Genomic DNA, 20,089 nt, shown 5'->3' with positions numbered 1-20,089 from the left:
AATGTACCATAAGTTGGTACGTCGAATGTACCATAAGTTGGTACATTTAATTAAACCAGAAACACAGACCAGAGATTTCACAACATGTAATGGTCCATGGTATTGTTTTGCAATGTATCTTGGTCGGGCGAGCTCCGGCTTGCAAAGCTCATACCGTCTGACATAAGTGACGCCTCCAACAGCTTCAGACCAACTGCGTCACGGATGTTGCGAAAACCATTGAATGTCGGGATATTTACCCCAAAACTAATCGTACCCGCTCACACCGCCCCATAGGTCGTGCGTCGCACACACCGAGCGATCAATAATTATCCCATTGCGACCTTGATCATTGCCGACACCTCGCTGCAGTCCGAGCAATACCTGCCAGGTGAGTTATTCACGTTAGCGGAATGATCGGTTAACTTTTAATCGTTGTTACAAACTTTTTTTTTATTCACAACGTTGTTATTTCATATTATATTCCGGGACTATGTGCCGACAATAACACGATAACTGGTCACAATTAAGGCTCATTTGATTTGTGTTTTCTTTTGAGGTGAGCATTGATTTCAATATATACACTAATTGCAGGTATAAAACACAAAATGGCATTATTACCAAACGATTAGCTTCTTACACGATATAGATTATTAATTAGTTATTTAATGAATCTGCCTCAAGAAGACCTTTGATAATTTTTCGTTTCTTTTTCCGGATTTACAGATGACAACGTTTTAGAATAGGCCTATATATATATATATATATATTGTTACGGTGCTCGGACAGGTATCCCGCTCCCGGCACCGAATGTGTTACGGTCTGGGGTTCGGGTTTACTACGAGGGGGTTAACCTCCATTCCCTTCCGAACTTACCGGACCTGCGGCTGTCGCGCACGAATAACTTCGTGCTTAGCAGGTTGCGAATTGCAACTACGAACGCCAATCGGACCATCGCGGATACCTTACCTGTTCCACGTGACGGTTTCAATCAGGGAACGTACCGTGCATACCCTCCGGCGTGCCAAATTTAGACGGCCGAGCGAAAACCGTTGGTAACCGCCAGAGGGATGCTAATGCTGTTACGGTCGATGTTAACCTGGGTACGGACAATGGCGGATCAATGGAGAAAAGACATTCACGGACAGAGAGAAAGGAAAACGTTTTAACGATTTGATTTAATTACAAATACTTACAATGTAATTATTTCAATAGCAAAGAAAAAGGGACGAGAAGCAGAAACTTAGCTTATTTTACGCCTTATGACGATGGCCCTGTTGAGATGCCTGGAGTGTCCCACAATGTCCGAATTTTACAATTGAACACTTTTTTAATTGTCAGAACTACTGCTGGGGTTAATTCCACAGTAAAATAATTGAAATTCGGTTCAGTTGAAGAGATTCTCGATCATTGCAGGAAGTAAATAAAGGCACAGAACTGACATTTATAAGCTTCATGATGTATACAGGAATACAGTGTTTCGTAAGTATGAAGATAAGCTATATTATCATTCATAGATATGAAACTTTATTGTACAGAAACACCTGTTCTGAGGCAAGGCATACTTGAGTTGAGCAGACAAAATGGCCGAATTAAGACCCCAAGCAGAGTGATGTGAATGCAGGCTGACCAAAGGTAAACCTATTAAATTAAGACCCCAAGCAGAGCGACCTGAATGCACGCTGAAGCCTGTCAGTGTAGATTATTTTCAAAAACATACCGAAACACCCAGTTTTCATTCATACAATCCCTTGAAGGTTGGTAAGTGTGGATGCAACGTTTAATAATAATAATAATAATTCATTTATTTTGTATAGCGCTTTTCCAGAAGCCCAAAGGCGCTTTGACAGAGTGGAAAACATAATGCATAACAATACATGAAAACAACAATTGCAAAAAGACAAGAATCAAGAAAACAAACAGCAGCGATATACGGCATATATATAAGACAAGAATCAAAAAGACAAGACAAGAATCAATAGGGAAATATTTAAAGCAAAAGGAGGGAGAAGGAGAAGAGATAGTCAGGGGTTAAATGCTGTGGGTTGAATGTTGAATGCAGCGTTGAACAGGTGGGTCTTTAGTGATGTTTTGAATGTGGTGAGTGAGGAGGCGTCTCTGATGGTGTGAGGTAGTGAGTTCCAGAGGGTGGGAGCAGCGATGGAGAAGGCCCTGTCCCCCCAGGATCTGAATTTGGTCCGGATGGAGGGGGTCAGGAGGTTGGTACCAGCAGAGCGGAGGTTGCGGGTGGGAGTGTGTCTGGAGAGGAGGTCAGCCAGGTAGGATGGGGCCAGGTTATGGAGGGCTTTGTATGTCAAGAGGAGGATTTTGTACTGGATTCTCTGGGGGATGGGGAGCCAGTGAAGCTTGTAAAGGACGGGGGTGATGTGGTCACGGGTCCGGGAATGAGTGAGTAGACGGGCAGCGGAGTTCTGAATGTATTGGAGTTTATTGGTGATTTTTGAGGGTGAACCATAGAGGAGGCTATTGCAGTAGTCCAGACGGGAGGTGATGAAGGCGTGGATGAGGGTTTCTGCAGCCGTGGAGGAGAGGGATGAGCGGAGACGGGCAATGTTTTTCAGGTGAAAGAAGGCTGACTTTGTGATCTGTTTAGTGTATTTGTCGAAGGAAAGGGTTTGGTCAAAGATGACGCCAAGATTCCGGATGTGAGGGGAGGTGGATACTGGGATACCGTCGATGTTGAGGGCAAAGTTATGGGTGGATTTTGTGAGCGTTTTTGGGCCAATGATGATTATTTCAGATTTATCACAGTTAAGCTTGAGGAAGTTGATTTGAAGCCAGGATTTTATTTCAGTGATGCAGTTTGTCAGGATAGAGTGGGTGTCGGTGGAGACGGACTTGGTGGAGATGAAAAGCTGGATGTCATCGGCGAAGCAGTGGAATTGGAGACCATGACGGCGGATTAAGTGACCGAGCGGGGACAGGTAAAGGATGAAGAGGAGGGGGCCAAGAACTGAACCTTGGGGGACACCTTGGGGGAGGGGAGCAGTGGGGGATTTGCAGTTATTGATGGAGATGAACTGGCATCTGTCAGAGAGGTATGATTTAATCCAAGAGAGGGCAGTGCCGGTGACGTTAAAGGTGGATTCAAGTCGGGTGAGGAGGATAGTGTGATCGATGGTGTCAAAGGCAGCGCTGAGGTCGAGGAGGACGAGAATGTTGAGGTTGCCAGCGTCAGAGGAGAGGAGAAGGTCGTTGGTGATTTTGAGGAGAGCAGTTTCAGTACTGTGGTTGGAGCGGAATCCGGATTGGAATGTTTCATACAAGTTATTGGCAGAGAGATGATGTTTGAGTTGAGTGGCTACAGCGCGTTCCAAAACTTTTGACAGAAAGGGTAGGTTGGAGATGGGTCTGAAGTTGTTTAGGGTGTCAGGGTTTAGACCAGGTTTTTTTTAGAATGGGGGTAACAGCAGCAATTTTGAGGGAAGGTGGGACGATGCCTGTAGACAGGGAGGAGTTTATTGTTGCAATGATAAGTGGAGAGAGAGCAGGGAGGGAGGCTTTGACAAAGCTGGAGGGGATGGGGTCAAGAGTGCAGGTGGCAGTTTTCATTCCTATGAGGAGTTCAGAGAGGTCAGTAGGAGAGATTGGGGAGAACCGAGACAGGGGATGGCAGGACAAGGGGGGGCAGGTGGTTGGAGGGGGAGCGGGTGCGGGGGTGGTCAAGCTGTTGTAGATGTTGTCAATTTTGCGTTGGAAGAAAGAGAGGAAGGAGATGCAGTTGTCTACTGTGAATGACTGGGTGGTGGTGTTCAGGGGGCGGAGGAGTTTGTTTATTGTCGAGAAGAGTGCTTTTGGGTTTCCGGAGCCAGAGTGGATAATTTGAGAGTAGTAGGCAGAGCGGGCGCGGGAGAGGGCATCTTTGTAGTGTTGTATGTGGTCCTTGTAGGCTTGGGAGTGAACTGTGAGACCCGTTTTATTGCGGAGTCTTTCAAGTTGGCGAGCACGAGTTTTCATCAGGTGGAGTTCAGGGGTAAACCAGGGAGCAGAATGGGTGAAAGAAACTGTTTTGGTTTTTACAGGCGCAAGCTGGTCAAGGCAGGAGGAGAGAGTGTGGTTGTAGTAGTCAGTGAGGTCGGAAGGGGTGTGGAGGTCAATGAAGGGAGAAGTGGACATTTTTTCAGAGAGGGTGGATGAGAATGAGGTAGGTGAAAGAGCGTTTAGCTTACGGAAGTTGATTGTGCGATAATGCCTTGGTGTTGGGGCGGGGATGTTGATGGTCAGAGTGATGGCTAAGTGGTCAGAGAGGGTGAGGTCGGAGCCATAGAGATGGTGCAAATTTAATCCAGTGGAGCAGACAAGGTCCAAAATGTGACCACGGATATGGGTAGGAAAGTCGACATGTTGAGTGAGGTTAAAGCAGGTGAGTAAATCAGTGAAGTCAGTGGTTATTGTGGAGTCAGTGGAGTCCATGTGGATATTGAAATCACCAAGGAGGAGGATTGAGGGGGAGAGGGAACATAGCTGGGTCAGAAAGTAGGAGAAGTCAGACAGGAATGATGGGTGTGGTTTGGGAGGGCGGTAGACGACAGCCATGACTGACTGCGTGTGACCAGAGAGTTTTAAAGCCAGGTGTTCAAATGATGGAGCAGATGAGATGGAGATGAGGTTGGTCTTGATGTCTTGACGGTGGATAACGGCAATTCCACCACCTCGGCCCTCCGAGCGTGGTTTATTGACATAGGAATATCCATTGGGTGTGGTGAGGTTGAGTGTGTAGTAGTCCAGAGGTTGTTGCCAGGTTTCGGTGAGACAGAGAAAGTCCAGTTTGTTATCCAGGATGTATTCGTTCAGGATGAGGCATTTATTGTTGAGGGACCGGGTGTTGAACAGGGTGAGCTTGATGTTGTTTTGAACAGCAGGGATGAATTCAGGTGATTTAGCCAGGGTTCGTAGGCAAGAGGTGCGATCGTGTGGGTTGCTGTGACCAGGTGCGCTGGGACGAAGAGTGAGAGTGCGCTGAGCCGACCAGAGGACGGGGATGGAGTGACCTGATTGCAAATAAACAAACTTGCGACCGGAGCCACGGTGAATGTACCTGGGTCGTCGGAGGAGTCCATTTGATTTGATGGCAGAGATGCATGATGGGGTGGAGCGGGTATTGAGCAGAAGAAGCCTTGCGGCGGAGTACTTCAGAGCCATGCCAGGCAGGAGCGAAGGGACGAGTACGAGGCCAAGGTCGAGGAGGCAAAGCGGCAAACGCAGCGGCAAACGCAGCGGCAAACGACTGCAGCCGCTAATCAAGACCACAGCGGCAAACAAGGCCACAAGGCCACCAGGCCACCGGCAAACAAGGCCACGGCCACAAACAACGGGAGCGGGCCTTTCGATTCCGTATTCCGTACCATCAAAAGCAGATTCCGTTATCCAGCCGGAGAACACGCGGCACGTGCGGGTGTGAAAAGGCAGGACAGGTGTGAGATGTCAGGTCAGAAAAGTAGAAGCAGACCCTGTACATCCATCCAGTCGGAGAAGCGGCGAATATGCAACGCCAGCGTCCTCTCGCAACCGAACCCGGAAGTCAATTGAATATCCATTGGGTGTGAATATCCGTTTGGGGCCACTAGCTTTCATGGTTTTTGTGTTATGGTGGAGACACACACACTGCCTTTTATTAGTCCCCTACCGGTGGACACCGGAGGGGACTATAGGTTTGCACGCCGTCCCTCCGTCTGTCAGTCCGTCAGTCCGTCACGCAAAGAACAGCTTTCCGGAATTTTTTTCTAAACGCTTAATGCTAATGATTTCAAACTTGGCACATGGTTTCCTCATGATAAGTTACAGATAAAGTTCGAACTGCACGACGTTTCGATCATTTTTGACAAAGTTATGGCACTTTGAACTTTGGGAAATCTGATAATTCTGATGATACTTAACTCAGTGCCATTTTACGTTTTAATTTCCTTTAAAAACCAATTTCTCTGCAATAATAGGACCGATTGAGATCAAATTTTCACCGTAGGGGGGACTCGGTCTGTAGAATATTTTAATGGTAATTATGACGTCACAGGTCACGTGGTTCGGCCGCCATATTGTTTTTTTGTGAAAACACGAAAACCCCTTTTTCTCTGCAACGGATGAACAGATCGAGGCCAAACTTTGCAGGCAGAATCGCATACCCATGACAAACAAAAAAGTCAGCGAGCATGACGTCATGCGTCACATTGTTTCAGAGTTATGACGTTTTTAAGCATGAACCTTTAAAACTGAGCTCTTCCCTCATTTTTGATCCAATCGAGGGGAAACTTCACAGATCTGTTCAGCATGTCAGTCTACTAAAATGTCCTTTTGGAATTTGCGATAGGTCACGTGGTTTGGCAGATATCGTTAATTAAGTGAAAATATAATTTTTTTAAATGGATATCTCTTGAATCGCTAGTACCTCAGGCCTTGAGTTGGTAATTATATAATTCACACAGTGCAATCGCACAGCTGAAAGAATTATGCATGGAGTGGGCAAAAATTTCTTCCAGTCGATGTCAGAGACTGGTAGACAGTTATAAGAAACGCCTACTTGAGGTTGTTTTTGCCAAAGGGGGCAATACCACCTATTAGAGCCAAGGGTGTACTTACTTTTTCCACATGCGAAATTTGCATTTATGTTTATTTAAATTACACAATGAACTACAAAATGTAAATGGTTCATGATATTTGTTATATTATATCACCTTTATCTGTCAATATTGTTGAAATGAAGATCAAATAGCTGTATGTTGAAATGTGTTGAAAAAGTCAAAACTTTACATGGGGTGTACTTACTTTTTCACGTGACTGTAACCTTCTTTCTGAAGGCCTCAGAGAGCTCTTTTGATCTCGGCATGGTGACGCTGCACACTTCAACAACAAAGAGCAAACCAAACTAAATGTCTGAGGTTTAAATAAGACAGGTTCCTCCAAGATCCTCTCTAACGATGTTCGAATCATTTGCACCTGAGCTGGTGCACCTGATTCTAATTTTAGGTATTTGAAGTAGTGATAAATGTAGGGGTGTACTTACTTTTTCCACATATGAAATTTGCATTTATGTTTATTTAAATTATACAATGGACTACAAAATGTAAATGTTTCATGATATTTGTTATATTATGTCACCTTTATCTATCAATATTGTTGAAATGAAGATCAAATTTGAAATTCCAACTTCTTTCCTGGAAGTCCTGGCAGTGTCCATATGTTTTATACCTCTCCCACCGCCCCCTTCCCACGCCCCCCCCCCCCAAAAGCCCTCGCCCTCTCTCAGATCTCTCGATGTCTCCATGTCTCTCGGTCCCTGCTCTCAAATGTTGTGTTTGTGTCCTTCCCCCTCTCTCCCCATCTTGTCTACCGCTCCCTATGTTATATGTTTTATGTGTCGGTTTGTCTTTCTGTGTGATTAATGTTCGCTCTTTCACGAGCCTCGATCTTGTATACAAAAAAAAAAAAAAAAAAAAAAAAAAAAAAAGCTGTATGTTGAAATATGTTGAAAAAGTCAAAACTTTACATGGGGTGTACTTACTTTTTCACGTGACTATATATATGTATATATATATATAATATATGTATTTATATACTGTATGTATGTACTTATTGTTTGTTTGTTTTAAAGTTAAAGGCTCCAGTCACGGACTATGAGTCCTCATCGAGGCCAGGCCTTAAATAAAATAACTGCATCGATAGAAAAGTGAAGAAAGACAGAATAGTTTCAGACTTTTTGAGGAAGTAAAAAATCTGCTTTTCAAAAGGGGAAGGTCATAAGTGTTTGGAAAGATATGAGAAAGTGAAGAGTTCCAGAGTTTGGCAGTGAAGGGGAAGAAACAAACATTATAACGGCCCACCCTTGAGTTGCCAATAGTCACACAATAATCATGCGATGTAGTGGCTTGACAAATATTCCGTGGTCCCGCTAATGGCAGAGGAACACAAGCAACAAGTTCTTGGGAGCAGAAACCGAAGTAATATCTGTAGAAAAGAGAAGGAGAGCCAACTTTGCGGTGTAATTTGAGTGGGTCGAGTGGTCGAAGTCAGATTGTGAGAATTGATGTCGGATTACTTTGGATTCAATTCTGTCCAGTAAGTATGTGGAGCTTGAGCCTCCCCAGATGTGAGAGCAGTACTCTATACAAGGACAAATCAATCCTTTACATCGATTAAGCAACTGTTGAGAGGAGCAGAATCTTCGACATCGGAACAGGATTCCTAGTTTCTTCGAGACAGACTTAGCTATTTGTGTAATGTCTAGATTCCAGGATACATTTGATGTGAGGGTAATACTTCGTAGGTTTATTGAATCACATGGTGTAATTGTGGAGTATTGAATCACATGGTGTAATTGTGGAGTATTGAATCACATGGTGTAATTGTGGAGTATTGAATAACATGGTGTAATTGTGGAGTAATGAATAACGTGGTGTAATTGTGGTGCTTTCAAAGGAGTTGAGAGAGGAGTTTTAGAGAGAAAGATTGGAATAAATTGAGTTTTAGAAGAATTAAACTTAACCTGATTACACTTGTTCCACGAGGAAATATTGGTCAAATCCAAATTTAAAGAGGTGGCTGTGATCAAACGAGATGTAGATCAAGTGAGGTAAGTTGGGGCAGATGGGAAAAACATGGAGGAATGTAATGTTGAGTTATCAGCATATGAGTGAATTTGGTTATTTGTAGAAGAAAGAACGTCATTAATAAAATGAAGGAAGAATGATGTAGACAGGACAGAACCCTTAGGAACACCATTGTTGATAGGGAAGGAGGGTGATGTTGAACCATCAACAATTAAAGAGATTGAGCGGTCGGAGAGAGAGCTCGATGAGAGAGCAGTGTGAAGGAGGAAAGCCAAAAGAGCGAAGCTTGGATATCAGACAGCGATGCCAAACTCTGTCAAAGGCTTTTGAGATATCAAGGCCTACAACAAAGGATTCCCCAAAATCTCTCAGAGAAGAGGCCCAGACATTCGTAATGTAAGAAAATATATCACCGGTAGATCTTGCCTTGTGAAAGCCATATTGATGGTCAGACAGAAGACTGTGAGATTCAAAAATGCTTGAGGAAATGAGAATTGAGAAGACATTTAAAGACTTTGAAAATAGTAGAAGCAGAGCAATATGACAGTAGTTGGAAGGGTTTGAAGGATCACCCTTCTTTAAAATTAATAGGCTGTACTAAGTCATGTTTCCAGGAAAGAGGAAAAGATTGCGTTTTAAAACAAAAATGAAACAAAGTTCTGAAGCACACTCTTTCAAGACATGAGGAGGAATGCCGTCTTGTCAGTATGCCTTGCTTGTATTCAGAGAGAGGTCTGCATGACTACCTGAAAAGAGATGGGGAGGGGCATATGATTGGAAAGGGGTGCGTCAGAGGGAGATGGAATGTTAAGAGTCATCCAGTGTGGAATTAGAGGAGTAAATTGAACCAAAAAGAGTTGCTTTATCAGTCGGAGAGACAGCGATAGTATCATCGGAACGGAAAAGCGAAGGAAAGGTAGAGCGACAGAAGTTGGAGATACTTTTAACTAAGGACCAGAAAGATCTATTCATGGAAGAAGATGAGAGGTTGTCGCATTTCTTTTGGATAAAGGAATGCTTCGCCTCACGAATAACATGCTTGCAATTATTTCTGGCAGATATGAAAGCTGAATCGAAGTCGGTAGAAGAAGAGCTTTTCCATGTCCGATATGCCGCATCCCTTGCACGGAAGGCCGCAGAGCAGGAATTATTGAACCAAGAGTTGGTTGGAGAGATAAACCTGAAAGAGAAGGCGATACAAGCTTCCATTCCTGCGACAATAACTTCAGCTCTACGTTCAGCAGAGATAGAGGCAGAACCCGAGAAGAGGCAGTAGTCTTTCCAGCAAAAAGCAGGAAAGAAGTTTCATTAAGCAGTCCAGTCAGCACTATTGAAATGCCAACACTGGCCTTTAGTCTGAGTAGTTGGATGAGGAGTGAAGGTAAGTAAAGTGATGGTCACAATATTGCGGTGAGAAAAAACAATTGAAGGTGAAATTGTGTAGTGGTAACGCAATGGATTGGAGGTGAAGAAAAAATCCAAAGTATTGGAAGAGTGGTCACGACGATCTGGGATACGGGTAGAGTGGGTGATAATTTGTTCCAAATCATTGAGAATGGAAAATGTAAGAGCTACCAACATCCATGTGGGAAGATTTCAATCAACCCATGTGGATGGGAAATGGAGGTTAATAGGGCCAAAAACTATACATAGCAGGATTTCTCAAAAATTTGTGGATGGATTATTTTGATTAAATGTGATTCTGTATTGTGATTTTCTCGTCTACTCTGGGATACAAAACGTAAACTGTTCACCTGGCGGAGGTATGCTCTCTACTGAGTGCCATTCTAGTCTTCATTAATGTTTCTTCATCTCAATTATGTTTTTGTCTTACAATGTCGATGTGAAATAATTTTAGATTCCATTTGTTGTAGGAAGTAGAAGAAAGAGGACGAAAATCTCTGTGATTGACGTGTTACTTCTGACCATGGACTTGTTGAGCATCACTTGTACAAATCATTGTCCCAGCTTTCAGTTTACCTCTTGCACCGTTTTCGCCACAGAGGACGCCATCAGCATCACTGCAACCTTTAAAAGGGGTATTTCTTGTGGTCCAGGAGGTTTAAGGAGACTGGAAGTTGTCAGAAATAGAAAAATACCGGTCGACCAAGCACAAGTGCAGCAGATGTTGAATGAGTGCGTGAATCATTTCTACAAAGTCCCAGAAAATCAATCCGAGTGCATCTAGATCAGTGGTTCTCAAACTTTTTTGGACTACCGCCCCCTTCTGCCCTCTTGGACCGGCCCAATGCCCCCCTTGTCCTATCGTTCGTGTTCGGACACCCAGAATTTATGCAGATAGGAAGCAAAAATAACAGAAGCCAAATATTTTCTGAATAATATTTTACTTTATTTTACTTTACTTTTATTAGATATTAGATATTTAATATTAGATTTTATTTAATGAGTGGCGTGCTGACGAGGAGGGGAGTGTCGTTGAAGCTGAAGGGAAAGGTGTATGCTGCATGTGTGAGAAGTGTTATGATTTATGGGAGCGTGACATGGGTAATGAACGTAGAGCAGCAATGAAGGCTGGAAAGGGTGGAAATGCGAATGGTTCGGTGGATGTGCGGGGTATCGTTGAGAGAGAGGAAGACAAATGATGAATTGCGAAAGATGATGGGAATAGAGCCTGTGATGGATGCTGTGAAGAGAAACAGTTTGAGATGGTTTGGTCATGTGTTGAGGAAGGATGAAAGTGACTTGTTGAGAAGAGTGATGGAAATGAATGTAGAAGGAAGTAGAGGACGGGGAAGACCGAGAAAGACTTGGCTAAAGATGGTCGAAGAAGAAATGCGGGCAAGGGAGTTAACAAGGAGAGATGCAGAAAATAGGGCAAAATGGAGAAGATTATCATGGGGACCCGCAAGGCTAACCCCCGCTCTTGCAGGAAAATGGCCTTAAAATGCCTGTTGTTGTGTGTTGTATTTTACTTTACTTTTTATTTTATTTTGCATGACCTACAATGTTTCAGCAAACAGGTCCAGGTGAGGCAAACTGGGAATCTGTTATCACAGGCCCAAATACTGTTAGTGTGAAGGGTGGGCCTGGTGACTCGCTGCGAGATTACGAACGTCTGGCTCCATCTCAGTGAAGTAGAGACGCAGATCGCCCCTCTTGGTAATGTCAAGGCGGTTTCGGTACTTGGTCAGCAGCACCATCACGGCGCTGAACCCTCTCTCAACGAGGTATGATGTGGGGAACGCCATCAGCAGCAGTTCTGCCTCTGTCCATATTGCGGGGTATTCGCCCCACTCCAGAATTTGCCGTATTCATGCTGCGAGAATCTTGCCTTCGCCTCATCATCATTGTGGAGGTTGATAATTTCGTCCTGTAATTTGCGCTTCACATCTTGAATGTCACATTTGAATGGGTTGATCACCCATGCTGGCACCGACAGTTCTAGCATGTCTCTGAAACGCTGCTCCATATCTCCACGAATTTTCTCAAGGTGATTGCAATAAACGAGCAGCTCTTCATCAGAAACAGCAGTTTCCTTTGCCAACTGGGGAAAGTGGTACATATCTCAGCGGCCGAGAGTTTCCCTGTGCAGAGTCACCTTGGTTACGAACGTGCTGATCACTTTCTTTGCTTTAATCAGCGTCATATGGTCACCCTGGAGTTGTTTGTTGACATCATTCAGTATACTGAATATGTCCGTGAGGTAAGCCACATCGTGCTCAATCGCATTCACTTTCTCCGATAGCTCCGTATCAATTTCCGACAGAAACTCGACCACTGTTGAGGAAACGGGTCAAACAAGCGCCTTTGGACAACCATCGATTTTCGGTATGCAACAGGAGCCGCTCGAATGCCTCATCGTTCTCCTGGCAAAGCTGACGAAACAGCCGATCATGCAGAGACGACACCTTGATTTTATTCACTGCTTTGATTACTGTTTGGAGTGATGTATGAAGTCTGGTGCCGAGAGCTTTTGTTACAAGATGCTGGCGGTGCACGACACAGTGAATGGCGAACACGGACGGTACCTGGTTCTTCAGAAGTGCAATAAAACCATGCTGGCGGCCAACCATCGCTGGTGCCCCGTCCGTCGCGCAAGCGAGAATGTTCTCCATCGGTATGTTCTTATCAGTAAAGTACTTCTCCAACGTTTGGAAGATGGAAGAACCCTTTGTATTGGTCTGGAGAGAGCGGGCAAACAACATTTCTTCCACCATTTCCTGATCACGGATGAAGCGAACGTAGCAGAGTAACAGAGCTTCACTGTCACGCAAAGTGGACTCATCCAGCTGGATGGCGAAGTGTGTGCTTCTCAGCTCACTACACAGCTTATCTTCTACATCTGATGACATTTCATCAATCCGCCTGGCCACGGAATCATTGCTGAGCGCAATCGACGAGAGAACTGGATTCGGATCCTGGCCCATAACGGTTTTTATCACTTCTCCAACAGCTGGTTTGATCATCCGTTCGCCGATTGAATACGGTTTCCAGATCTGGCGATGAGCAATGACAGCTGAAACGACGCTTCCAGTCCTTTATCCACGAGCTTTTGGCTGGCTTTGAACATCGTCGTTCCCGTGGATCGCTTCTCAAATTTCTCTTTCAGCGATTGGAAATAGCTGACCTCTGCGCGAGCCTTATCCCTGTGCTTTTTACTCAGGTGCTTGCTCCGTCGAGATGGTCTCATTGCTTCATTGGACAGCGTGATACCACACAACAAACACATCGGTAACTGTTTGTTCGTCGGAGATGGAATGAATCCATACTTGATGTATTCAACGGAATACTGACGACACTTTTTCTTTGAGGCCGACATCTTGAAGCCGACCGGATGTGAAGCTTTTTTGAATAACGAAATCAACACGCCAAAATGTCGAAAGACTAACACCAGCGCTAACACTGACTGTTCATACCTTGTCCAAAGTCTGTGCTGGCAAGGCCAGGCTGTAAAGTTGAACCAGGCACGTTGAATAGTCCAGCACGAATAGAGTGTATTATATCCCGCATAAAAAGATTCTTGCAAGCCGATTGGTTGAAATGGCACCACGTGACAAAAATTAGTGTTGTACTGCGGCCAATAGTTTTTACTATTGGCCATCGTCATGGAAGTGGCCAATAGTATTTCAATGGTGTCATGCACTATCATGTTTGTTGCGTGAGCATGTATGGACAAGAAAATACCTACATGACATCAGCGAATATGTGATCATAAAAACCATGCGAAGGGGGAAAGAATGTGGTCGTTGATTGGATGGCCAATTTGCCGAATGGCGCCGGGTAACCTGTTCAGACTGCAGGAAGCCGAATGAGCGCTCCAAATCGCCGCTGCTCCTCTAAATCGCCAGTGCCCCCCAAATCATTGCCAGTGCCCCCCTACTGCCAGTGGACTCTGGAGTGCCCCCCTGAAAGTTCCCAGCACCCACTGGGGGGCGGTAGGGACCACTTTGAGAACCTATAATCTAGATAATTGGGACTACCAACCACCACTGGACACAGGATTTTGCATTAAAGACTGAATCTTTATGCTGAAAAGGGGCAGATTATGCAGGAACTCAAATCAAATGATGGATCCAAACAAATGCATGGCATTTACCTTGGAAATGCTCAGCCGCACAGAGGATGATGAAGATTACCTGGTCATATTCACAGACAAAGCTTGCTTTCATGTATTGTGGAAGGTCAACCAGCACAATGTGAGGATCTGAGGCCCTGAAAACGCCCACGTGGTCATTTAACACATACGCAATAGTCCAAAGGTCAATGTGCGGTGTGGCCTTCTCCATGACCGCTTGGTGGGTCTGTTTTTCTTTTTGGAGGATGCAGTGACCTCAACAATTTACATGAACATGTTGGAAGGATATGCCTTTCCACAGATTGAAGACCTGCAACCCGATATCATTTTTCAACAGGATGGCGACCTCCCTCATTGGGCCTTAGTCGTTCAAGCCATCCTGAATGAAAAATTTCCAGGTTGCTGGATTGCCTGACACAGACCAACCACCTGGCCCACACGATCACCAGGTATAACCCCCCCTCCCCCCTTGTTTTTTTTCTGTGGGGGGTTGTCAAAGTTGTTGTCTACAACACCAAGGTGGCAAACTTGCAGGTTCTTCGTTCTCGGCTCACACTGTATGCGCACTGGTGGATGCAAACATGTTGAGCCAAACATGTCAAGAACCCATGTTTCACCTTGATGTCCTACGTGCGACAGGCGGACTTAAAATTGAAGTGTATTGATGATGTGCACAAAACATTATGAGTTTCTATATCATACAAACAAAAGGGTATCGTTGTATTTTTTGGGGTTCTAAATGTATTAACAACCAAGGTTGTCCGGGTCTTTTTGGAACACCCTGTCCTGTATGACTTGGTATTAATAATCAGAAGTCTAAAAAAATTGTATCATTTATTGCTGGTTTTGTCTAACATGAATACACAAAGTGATTCAATGTAAATAATCTACAATTAACAAAGCCATGAGAAATAAACTCACCACTGTAGAATAACCAGATCACCTTATTATAATTCTATATACACTGTTACTCTTTAACCGACCCTTCCCATCTTCAAGTATATCGTTCGGAAATACATCTCACTGAACTGATCATGTTTTAAAAAAATATCCAACATGGTTTGAAGACAGAAAATGATGGAATTTGTACGTCTGTGTGTATACAGGTTACAAATGGACTATCTACGACAGATCTTCTTGCTTTCTGCAGTCATATGGGCAGTGATCTTGCAGACATCTGCTGAGAGTGAAGGGTGAGTGAATGTATATTAGTACTGTACTGCACTGTATGACACTGTACTGTACATGCAAACTCCACAAAGTTTTCAAAACTGAAAGCACTACCAAGTAGTATATCTGCAGCCCAGGACCCAGATGAAGACCACTCGGTAGACAAAACGCCGGATCTGATCTTGCTCTCTGGGCAGCTATATGCTCTACCTTTATGTTTTTCATCCAGTGTGAAACACAAACAAACCGATTGTTAAAATGACCATCTATTATATCAAATGCATCGGCGTTACGTACGTCTCTTCCAACAAAACGGTACGTACCCATACCCTGTGGTGTCTGATCTAGATTACAGTAGATCTTCCCTCAGTTCTGAAAGTAAAACTTACTTCGCGGATGTCTGGATTCCTGCAAATTTCTTTGTTTAATGATATAAACAGTATTAGCGACTGTTTAAGAAGCGAATCATGTGTGTTTGCGGTTTATAATATTTTACAAGACGGCTACGCCGCTGTTAGACTTCCGGTATTAGTATCAATAACTCGTCATTGAAAAGATAAGCAAGATGTGGGAAGGTGAGCTGCAGTGTGTGAGTATTGGGAAGGGGGATTTTTTGGGGGTGTGGAGAGGGGAGGGGAGGGGAGGGGAGGGGTTGGGGAAGAAGAGTGGGTGGAAGCTTGACACTGTGTCAGGTAACCAATAACCAGATGATACACAAGAGGATATAGTGATCCAAATGTACAATTATTGATTTATTCCAGTCAAAAACGCATTCCTTTTTTTTTCTTTCAGGCTGCAGTATCTGATTTTGGCTCCAACATATGTCCGTTCGAACAGGCCATATTCAATTGTCTTTGTACTCTCAAGCAAGGAGCCACTAAATGTAGTGGTCAGAGGAGAGATCGTCAAAGTTGAAGACGGTAGAAGGACAATTTTAGACTCCACAAACGTCTCATTTTCTGCAGGTGAACCTGTGTGTCTGCTTATACTATTGATAAAGTAGATAAAATGTTTCATTCACTTCCTGAACTATCACTTCATCTCCAATTTGATGACATTTTTCATCATTCTTACTTTGTCTATATTAATGTAACAGTTTGAAGCAAGGTCTATTGGGTGTGAATGTGCAACTTCAAAGGTCTCCAAGTGCCTAGAATGGTTTAACTTCAGCCCTTATTAACTCAACTGGACTACCGTCCAGTTGAGTTCATCACATACTGAACCCTCCGGCGTCCGTCGTCTGTCGTCCGTTAACTTTTCGACGTTAACACTGCAGCGTCCACAAATATCAACCGATTCTGATCAAACTTGACATGCAGCATCCTTACCCCAAGGACCAGGTTGGTATTACATTTCAGCCCGATCCGTTGAAAAATGGCGGACTTAGGCGACCATTTTGTTTTTGGTCATGAAAACGACGTTAACACTCTAACGTCCACAAATATTAACAGATTTTGATCAAACTTAGAATGTTTAACCCTTACCACACAAGGTAGGTTGCTATTGCATTCCAACCTGATCCGCACAAAATGGCCGCCATAGGCCGCCATGTTGTTTTCAGCTCCGAAACGACGTTAAGACTTTAACATCCACAAATATTTATGGATTTTGATTTGTATTTAACCAGGACAAGTATAAGGATACAAGGACCTTAAAATTATTGCACAAGGTTGTTGGCTTTTCATTTAAGTCAAATCTAGTACAGACAACTGACCTACTTTAAAGTTGTCCAGTCAGTTCAGTTGAGTTCTGCTTCTCTGGAAGCTCTAGTTTCAGCATAACATAACATTAAAAAAAAACAAGCGGAAAAAAAACATAAAAAAATAAAATAAAAATCATCCTACATTTGTTAGACATAGTTGCATTACTTACATACATACCAAAATATACTGCCAAGATCATGAAGATATGTGAGGCTTATAAAACTAAGTTGACAGGGTGGTCTAGAGCTACGTCCACTTGCCTCGAGGCCATCTATCCTGGGTTTGAATCCCAAACCTGCTGTAAACTATCATCCTGGCGTTTCACAGGTAGGGTGATTCATCAGTGTGTGTGCTGTCCCTCAGATGGACATCAAGCTGGGCCTGTCTGTCGACATTCGTTGGTGGACGTTAAATATATTGTTACAGACGCGGTTTTAGATGTTAGTTTACCGAGCGGTTTGGTGTGACCGCGCCTGCACAGGTTAACCGATTCCACTCGAACGTTGACTAAGTCGCGCTACGCTAGGTCAATGAAGGAAAAGACACACGGCTGGATTACAATGACACGACACCAAGGGTTACGGTTCTCAAAGGCCTCCGGAGAGGTTCTATTAGGGCGGAAGGTCAGATTACAACTACAAGAGGGACATCATAGAAAGACAGGCACTTAGACACACTTATATTAACCCCAACAGACGACAGATAAACGGGACAAGGCTGACTCACACGGGGATTGATGGTAAGGACAGGCGGGTTGGTCGATGGCTCCAGGTGCACCTGGGCTCAGGGCAGAATCGACCCGGTTCGGTCCGGAGATGCGGGGAGGGATTCAGCGCTCGTACGTGGCAACTTCTCTCTCCAGGCTGGGGGCGCATCTGACGTCACATCCGGTGAGTCGTCGCGTATATCCGGCGGGGAGCGACACGCCCTCGGCTCGTTAGCCCCGCCCCAGATGGAATCGGTCCGTTGCTTCTCATTGGGTGCGTGGGGGGGGTTACCAGGCTCCGCCCTTGACGAGGAGCCGACAGGGAGCCCCTTCGTGGTAACCCCATCGGCGCACATGGGTAATGGCGGCTAACCGAGCCGGAGTGAGGACGCACACTCCCCGCGCCGCCCCCCTCTGCTGTTGTAGTTGTTGTTGTTGGAGCTTCTTCATGGGGAAGAGATGCGGGGAGGTATGGGAAGGTCCTAAACTCACTACTGGTGCCATACAATCACATTCTGGTGCAACGAAGTGTCAGAATTAATGGAAACGAGTCCTTAACTGACATAGACTAAGAATAACTAGCAAGATGTCCTATAGTTGTCTACGTGAGATGCGGTGAACCTGGGCACGACATTTAATGGGGGAAATAGGGGAAGGTCGGCTCTACTGGGTGTTGTTTACAGACAATGGGACTAGGGAATGGGGGATCGGGGATAGTTGGGGAGCATTGGGGAAATAGGGGAATATTTACAAGCGGATATGGAGGCCAAATTCCATATCCGCAACATTGCACCCTTCTCTACCCTCGGGGCGTCCCGACCCGATAAATTTTTACCTACGTTAGTGTGGCACTCAGATGTAGTTCCCTCTACTATTAACTCTACCCTGAGTGCGACAGTTTTACAGATATTCACAAATGAGTAAATGTGTCCCCCTGCGACGTTGCACCCTTCTCCTCATGGAAACACACCCACAGGATAACCGAATTGCGGAAAGAATTCGCAAACTAAACATACAGCCGGTAGGGAGCATTATTTACAAGACTACGCTGATATTTACACTACGATCCAGGACCTGTTTTTGGAGGAACACATGCAGATGTTATGCATAGAGAGCGCACGCATGCCAGCATCGATACACCAACCCACGAGTGCTCTGTGGCCTACGGCCTTTAATAATGTGCAGAGCACCCCTTCCCAGCACCAAAAGCACCACCCCATCACACAGTCAGCACCATCCGGTGCACCAATAAAGTGTTTAGTGATCATTGTGTGGTGTCGCAGCCGGCCGATGTTCTGCCGCTGGTCTTGCCTTCGTGTGGTGCACTTGGCCTTCTTGTTTCCTTCAAAAATAAAGAAAGGCGCCAACCGCGTCCATTTCTCTATTGTGGCCATCAGGGGGCCAACTGTTAGTGGTTCACCTTGTATGGCATAGGTGCCACGTTGACCCATAGGTCCATCCATGGGTGGTGCTTGGCCGCAAAAGAACTGCGGTCCATTGTGGGTGGCCACAAACATTGCGGTCCATATGGTGTATCGATCCCAGCAGCAAGCAGCGAAAGTGCAGGCCCACAACTGCGGAGCCAGCACCTCTCTCTCCTCTCTCTCTGCCCCAAAGCCAGATCCTCGGAGGTGGGAGACAAAAGAAAAGACAAGTGAGTAAGGTGGTAAGGGCGCAAAAGTGCACGCAATACAAAGTGATGCACACTGGGGGCACATGGGAACCAGGTGAGACAGGTACGTTCCTACCGTACGCCCCCCCCCCCCCACCAGGTAACCTATATTGCCCCTCCCTTACCCCTTACTGCATCCACAAAACACAACACTACTCATAAACATCTACTTTACAAATCAACAAACGTCCCTACTGTCTTCCCCGTTCCTCCCATAAACCAAATTCGTCTTCTCTCCCTCCTAACCAATCAAATTTGCCATTTCCAACTCAACATCAAAATTTGCCATCACCAATTCATCATCAGTCCCTCCTAGGGAGGGAGAGATGGAATCACCCCAATGTCTCATCCACGTCGTGATGCGTCTCACAAATCCAAACCGCAATTCTCACTTCCTGCAACACAGAACAAAGAAAACACAGGTGTGGAGTCATCATCATCACCTCAGGTAAGTGGCTGCGTATGGTGCGACAGGTTCATCAATCCTAACTATTTCCTAAATGACTTTAACAACTTTACATTACCCGGGTCTTCCCTGCCAATCCATTGGCCATCTTACACTCTATGCGGTTTTAAGAACCAATTCCCATTGACCAAACTGTGGTGCTCATCAATTTGGGGTCTCACTCCCCCGATTCATCTCCCGGTGCCCTCGCACAATTTCTGGGCTGTGACGTGTAGCTCTCCCAGCAGGTCTACCCACCTGCACACCTCCACCACTGCAGTTGCCTCCGAGCTTACCTGCTCCTTACCCTACCCTAA

At 45.0% G+C, this 20,089-nt stretch overlaps 1 protein-coding gene across 2 annotated transcripts in view; it reads left to right on the top strand.

Moving 5' to 3' along the window:
- Window positions 1-200: 200 nt before the first annotated feature.
- Window positions 201-20,089, top strand: part of LOC137432560 (CD109 antigen) — a 171,720-nt gene continuing 151,831 nt past the window's right edge. Inside the window, exons 1-3 of one of the 2 annotated variants that reach the window (XM_068124597.2) lie at window positions 201-370; window positions 15,183-15,269; window positions 16,039-16,211. In XM_068124597.2, coding sequence (XP_067980698.2) covers window positions 15,190-15,269; window positions 16,039-16,211 — 253 coding nt within the window. In that variant the 5' untranslated portion in view covers window positions 201-370; window positions 15,183-15,189. The remainder of the gene's footprint in view (window positions 371-15,182; window positions 15,270-16,038; window positions 16,212-20,089) is intronic. The other variant, XM_068124598.2, reaches the window with a different exon arrangement.

The sequence above is a fragment of the Myxine glutinosa genome, chromosome 8, assembly GCF_964187855.1.
Source record: "Myxine glutinosa chromosome 8, kmMyxGlut1.1, whole genome shotgun sequence".
In the NCBI taxonomy this organism is placed as follows: domain Eukaryota; kingdom Metazoa; phylum Chordata; class Myxini; order Myxiniformes; family Myxinidae; genus Myxine; species Myxine glutinosa.
The sequence above is the reverse complement of the archived record's forward strand: the minus strand, read 5'-3'. Positions and strand labels throughout refer to the sequence as shown.